The 6009-nt window shown below is 50.1% G+C and overlaps 1 protein-coding gene across 1 annotated transcript in view; it reads left to right on the plus strand.

Annotated features, from left to right (window-relative positions):
- Positions 1 to 5572, plus strand: part of lrguk (leucine-rich repeats and guanylate kinase domain containing) — an 18066-nt gene extending 12494 nt beyond the window's left edge. Inside the window, exons 16-20 of the mRNA XM_062518285.1 lie at positions 158 to 333; positions 724 to 812; positions 1918 to 2001; positions 4104 to 4270; positions 5195 to 5572. Coding sequence (XP_062374269.1) covers positions 158 to 333; positions 724 to 812; positions 1918 to 2001; positions 4104 to 4270; positions 5195 to 5409 — 731 coding nt within the window. The 3' untranslated portion in view covers positions 5410 to 5572. The remainder of the gene's footprint in view (positions 1 to 157; positions 334 to 723; positions 813 to 1917; positions 2002 to 4103; positions 4271 to 5194) is intronic.
- Positions 5573 to 6009: the final 437 nt, after the last annotated feature.

The following is a 6009-nucleotide window of genomic DNA, read 5'->3' on the forward strand; positions in this document are numbered from 1 at the left end:
CTACTGTGCCATTAAACATGAAATTGTATGAATTATCAAGATACATGATTCTGATCATTTTCATGTCTGGAAAAATGTGGGATTAATGAAGCGTAATTGGAATGCCCTGGTTGCTACTGTATGTCGGGTTGCTGTGTGTGTGTGTGTTGCGGCTCAGGGGCGATGAGCGGCGACTCGCTGGTGGTGGAGCGGCTGAGGGAGCCGTGGCCCTCCTCCAGGCCAGAGCTCAGTGCCAAGAGCGCGGCCTCCCCCGACACGGAGCTCCCCCTCTCCCACAGCACCAACTACCGCAGCAAGCTGCAGGCTGAGCTCACCCCCCACAAGACCTCCGCCGTGAGTCACACGCCGGCACCACCATAGACATACTATATCTATGGGCACCACCCAGACCTGCGCACTCTGCTCAACTTCAATGGCATACACATAAGAATATATCCATACTGTCATATATTCTTATTCACTCTTATATTGACTTATTATCGTATTACTACTATACTAGTATACTAGTTTGCTATTACTATTACATTGACCTTATCTGGAGTGTATTGTGTACTGTAGAATATAGTGTGAAACAGATGTTAAGTTAAAGCTGGTATATCAACTGTAGTATCAACTGTAGTCATTTTCATCATTGGCATTTTTTCAGAACAGAAAAATTGAAAAAAGTAGCACTGTTTGTTTGTTTGTTTGTTTGTTTGTCTGCTTGTTTTGGTATGTTTGCAGGAGCAGGCCTCCATCTCCAGACGCAGACAGATGGTTCGAGAGGCTCTTATGGGGAAGAGCCCAGCAGCGTACTCTCAGCTCTTCAAGAGGTACCACATTCAAACACACACACACACACACACACACACATGCACTACCTTTTCTCTGCCAGTGTGACACAATGTCTGTTACACAAGATGTGTCTGCCCTCTGCAGTCTGGCTGGCATGAGGGCAGAAGTGCCACCTTTTGACCTGCCTCTCGTCTGCTTTTGCCATGAAGTCATGCTCTTGGTGTTCGGCTGGCACACGCTGCATAGCAACACTCAGTAGTACGTGCGTGCAAGTTGTTGAACCTCGAGGGCAGAATGAAGAAGGCGGGAGCCATGTCTCCTTCCAGGCTCTTTATTGCTGTCATTTACCGTCATCTACCTTTTATTTGATTCTTCTATTAGTTTTCCATGACACCCCCTTCTCAGCTGTCAGAGTGAATGATCTGATCTGGCCTTTTCCACGAGCTCACCTCTTGCTTGTGCAGTCTGAGCTCATGTCAGAGGGTGAAGTGAGTGGGTCGAGCGTGTCGCTTATAGCCGCTCACCTGTGGGTGAGGTATCCTCTCATGCCCAGGGTCATACACTACCTTCAACCAAAGATCCTTCATTACTGACAAGATAGAGCAACATAATGCATCTCTATGGAAGCAAAATTTGAACAGTTCCTGTCTGCTTAAAGACTAAGAGGCGTGTCGCAAAGTCGTCATAGTGGGATATCGATCTCTGTCAGATTGGCAAGCAGTTCAGTTTGAATGTAACGTCACTTTCTAGGTCTGCTTCAAGGGGGATTTCGCCCCCCTCCCCTTTGCAAAAACAGAACGCGGAAATGTTTGAACGTTTGCGCCTCTCGCTCCGCTTTAACCCTCTCTGCTTCAACTCTGGCTGCATGAGGAGTCATGGGTGTGTGATGGCCACTGCAATTGTGCTACTCTGTGTGTGTGTGTGTGTGTGTGTGTGTGTGTGTGTGTGTGTGTGTGTGTGTGTGTGTGTGTGTGTGACATTTCACCGGTGTATGCGCCACTCTATGAGGTGGCTCCATAAGCACAGGCTGGTAGCACAGGCACCATGTCCTCTAATTCAAGATTCAAGTGATGAATAAGTACTGATCAGTATGCAACTAACTTTCCACCTTGCGTGTGTGTCTGTGTGTGTGTTTGTGTCCAGGTGTGCTCACACAGCTCCATCAACACTGGCCTCTCCTCGGCGACTTGCAGGAGGCAACCTGGCCGACCCTGGCGACGACAGCAGGTCAGTGAGAGTCCACCTGAACACTGGACGCCTGTCCTCTCATCCTCCACTCATCTCTCTCTCCCTCTTCTCATCTCTCCCCCTGCGTCTCAGTTCTTCATCCTCTGATCCTCGTTCCATCAGCTCCATCATCTGGAAGATGCAGTCTGACTGTTTCTTTCTTGATTGCTAATGCTCTCTTAATAAGCTACAGTATGAATTCTTTTTCCTTGTTGGTGCTTCCATATTACTGCAGTACTCTTGTATTTAGTGGCACTCTAACAAGGACGGCTCTTAGGCAATACTGAAAGGGAAGACACAGAGAAAAAGCAATCTGTTTTGAAAAATTAAGAATTGCATTCACATTATTTCTTAATTAATACCAAATTGAATACTGATTGTTAAATAATTTATGAATTCTTAAAACTCAGAAGCTCCTTGAAATAGTATTCCATCTAGATGAGAGAGGGCAGCAGTTTACACATACTGTACCAGTTCTGCATTTTTCTCTGTTATGTGAGTGCATATGTTGGCACTCTCTTACCCTGTAGAGAGTTGAAATCTCAGCTCACAGAAGCAGGGACCCCCACCCCCCACCCCTCCTCCCCTCCCTCGGCCAATCATAGGCCTCGATCTGATTCAGATTTATGACTCCCCTCCCTCCTCTCCGCCCTGCATTGCGCCTCTCCTGCGTGTAAACTCGGCCAGCAAAACAAACAAATCGAATAACAAAAACAATCCCAGGCTGCTCCACCGGTTGGCTGGCGGGGGCGGCGGCTGAAACGTGCGTCTCCCCAGGTTGTGTAGGTGCCGCTGTGTCATTTCGTTCCGATGTGGCTCCGCCAGTGCGAAGCCCCTGTTGTGTGTGCAGCCATGAGGCGCGCCTGCGTGTGTGTGTGTGTGTGTGTGTGTGTGTGTTCTGCATTCTGCTGGGGTTTGGCCCCTGAAAGCAAACACAACACTCTTAATTGTGTTAACAGTTTGATGATTTGCTCCTCTCCTGGGACACACCACCACCACCCACCTCCCCAACACACAACTCGGCAGCCTGCAGCGATTATAAGTAGTGTGTGGCGTCTTCTGCGAAATGGCAATTTAATCGCACGCGAGTCACTCATCAGTGCTGGGAAGCAGCATCAGGCCTGCGAATACTTTATTTTTATTTTATTTATTTGTTTTGTTTCTGCGTTTGGTTTACTGGCAGCCCACGAGAGCGAGACAAATGTGTGTAAATGACTCGGAGTCTCAGCGCTGGTTGTGTCCTAATGGAGCCCACTCGGGGAGGGTCCTCTGGGCAGGTGCTGCTCCGTCGCCATTTACTCTCGCCCGCTTTGGAAGAGCGCTACGAGAAAGGATCGTGGCATACTTCAATAAAGACACCACACACACACACACACACACCCACAAACACACACACACACATAGACACACTCCCCGGTCCCTTCCGCTAAAGCTCTGTGTCTAATTGGCTGTCGACGAAACAATGAGAGTGCTTCTTAAAAACTCCTAATAGAGTCTAACAAGCCACAGATGCAGGAGAGAGGCACTTCAGCCCTCCTCCTCCTCCTCCTCCTCCTCCTCCTCCTCCTCGCTCGCTCCGCGCTCGCAGTTGGCACGAGGCGGCTGAGATAATAGATAGGGAAGTGGGGGGTTTTATGATGAGATTATGGCCGTGCTCTGTCATCGTTTGGATCCGCAGCCCGATGTTTTCCTGACAACAGCCGTAAGAGTGGGGAAGAGGAGGATGTGCCGGTGAGCCACAGCGTCCTTTCCTACGTCAGATTTGTTCTGAGCCACTTACCCACCTCTGCTGCAGCTCTCTATCTGTTGCTCTGCACATTTCTATGGCTCTATTAGTCTGTTGATGTCTTGATTTACTTTGCTGTCGTGTGGTAGTGTTGTTCTGTCTCCTTCTCGCTCCCAGAAACCCTCTCTGCCCTCTCTGACCTCCCTACACACACACACACACACACACACACACACACACACACACACACACACACACACATTTAGACAGACATGCACACTCATTCTCTCCTCTCTCTCCCCCTCTCTCTCTCTCTCTCTCTCTCTCTCTCTCTCTCTCTCTCTCTCTCTCCCTCTCTCTCTCTCCGTCCCTCCAGTTCGGAGGAGTCCCGTGCCAGTTCAGGCCTGTCCATGCGCAGCTCGGCCGGTGCGTTCTCGGCCGGCAGCCCCGCGGCCAGGGGCTCGGACGTGAGCTCCGGTCCGGCCGGCGTGGAGCCGCTGGACATCTCCGCTCTGGCGCACCAAGACCTGGACGCCGTCCGAGGTCAGCAGCGTCCTCCTCGTGTCCTCCTCGTGTCCTGTGTCCTCTCCTCACTCCTCCGCTCTCTCTCTCTCTCTCTCTCTCTCTCTCTCTCCCTCTCTCTCTCTCTCTCTCTCTCTCTCCCTCTCTCTCTCTCTCTCTCTCTCTCTCTCTCTCTCTCTCTCTGTCTCTCTCTCTCTCTCTCAGAGGGGGTGCCCTGCTTTAAGATTCTTTCTCAAATCCTTGGTTTTGTCCCCGTGGCTCCTGGGTAATTGTCCAATAAATGTCAGCGCTCTCCCAAAAAGCTTTGGTCAGGAGGAAGTAGGACAGTGGCGCTGCCATTTAGCCCCTATTATGCTGAAGGTTAGGACGCTAATTAGAACTGGGGTGTCTGCAAAGTTTCTTGTGAGTCAAATCGTCAAATTAACTTGAGCTCCCATGTGATGATATCCTGTTGCACCATACACTGGTTCAAAAGAAACAAGAACAGCACTGGGCTGGAGTTTCTGGTATTATAGGAGGGCAAAGGCCTTATGAGACCTATGGTAATAAAATGATATGGGCTCCCTAGACCTGTATGATTTGATTATGTCAATATACTGATGTAGCTTTATCTTAGAAATCCTACATCCTATACATTTTATGCTCCTTTTTTATGTTGTACACTCTAAAAAATAATGGGGCCAGTGGCGGTTTTTCAGAGCGATGCCAAAGCAGAACCTTTTTCAGAGCTTCAAAAAACCATCGCAGCAACCTTTCCTCTGATGTAATGGTTCAACACAGAGCTTTGACTCTCCAAGGAACCATCCAGAGATTTAAAGAGCCATTTAAGCACCTTTATTTTTTTATGTTGTAGGGGCAGAGGGCTTTGTGTTTTGTTGAGGAGACGTGTATGCTAGCGCTGTCTGTCACTGATCTGTGATCTGAGACTGTGATCCTCTGCTGTAGATCCCTCTGAGTTCGGTCTGACCCCCACCGCCCCCCGAGGCTCCGTCCCCGAGCACCTGTCCCCCACCGTGACGCCGTACCCCACCAGGCCCGGCTCCAACGCCAAGCCCATCCTGCCCCCCATCCCGTGCGGCCGCAAGACCGCCGAGCCGGCCCCTGCTGCCGCTACCGCTACCGCTACCGCTACCGCCCAGAGCCAGCCGGCCGACGGCTAGACAGGAAGCCCCCGGGGGGGCCGGCCAAGGACAAATGCACGCGCGGAACTGAACTGGCCGGAGGGAGTCAGAAGTTATGAGGTAGTTTAGAGACGAGATAGGAGGAGTAATGTGAGTGTGCTGCCGCTGCTGTTGTTGAAATAAAGTTGGAGCAAAGTCTCAGCCAGGCCCATTTAGTGGAGGTGTGTTGCAGCCTAGTTTTAAATCGTAGGGGGTTGGCACTGTTTCAAATGAGCAGGTGGGTCAAACGAAAAAACGTACCCGCACACACACACGCACACTCACACACACACACACACACAGACACGCACACTCACACACACACACACAACTCAACTGCACACTGTGCCGTAAGGGGAAGTTCCACAGCAATTACTCTTTCAGGTACTGTAATAAATAACCAGGACTGCAACTATCAGTGCAAGACTTTAAATTTCCTTTCATTTTAACAAATTGCTGTGCCTCTCCCTTTTTATACCTAGTGTGTCTGAGGTTACCTTCTCTCTCTCTCTCTCTCTCTCTCTCTCTCTCTCTCTCTCTCTCTCCCTCTCTCTCTCTCTCTCTCTCTCTCACTCGTTGTGGGTGTGTGTGTGCGTGTGT

This window comes from Sardina pilchardus, chromosome 17, assembly GCF_963854185.1.
Source record: "Sardina pilchardus chromosome 17, fSarPil1.1, whole genome shotgun sequence".
Taxonomy (NCBI): Eukaryota; Metazoa; Chordata; class Actinopteri; order Clupeiformes; family Clupeidae; genus Sardina; species Sardina pilchardus.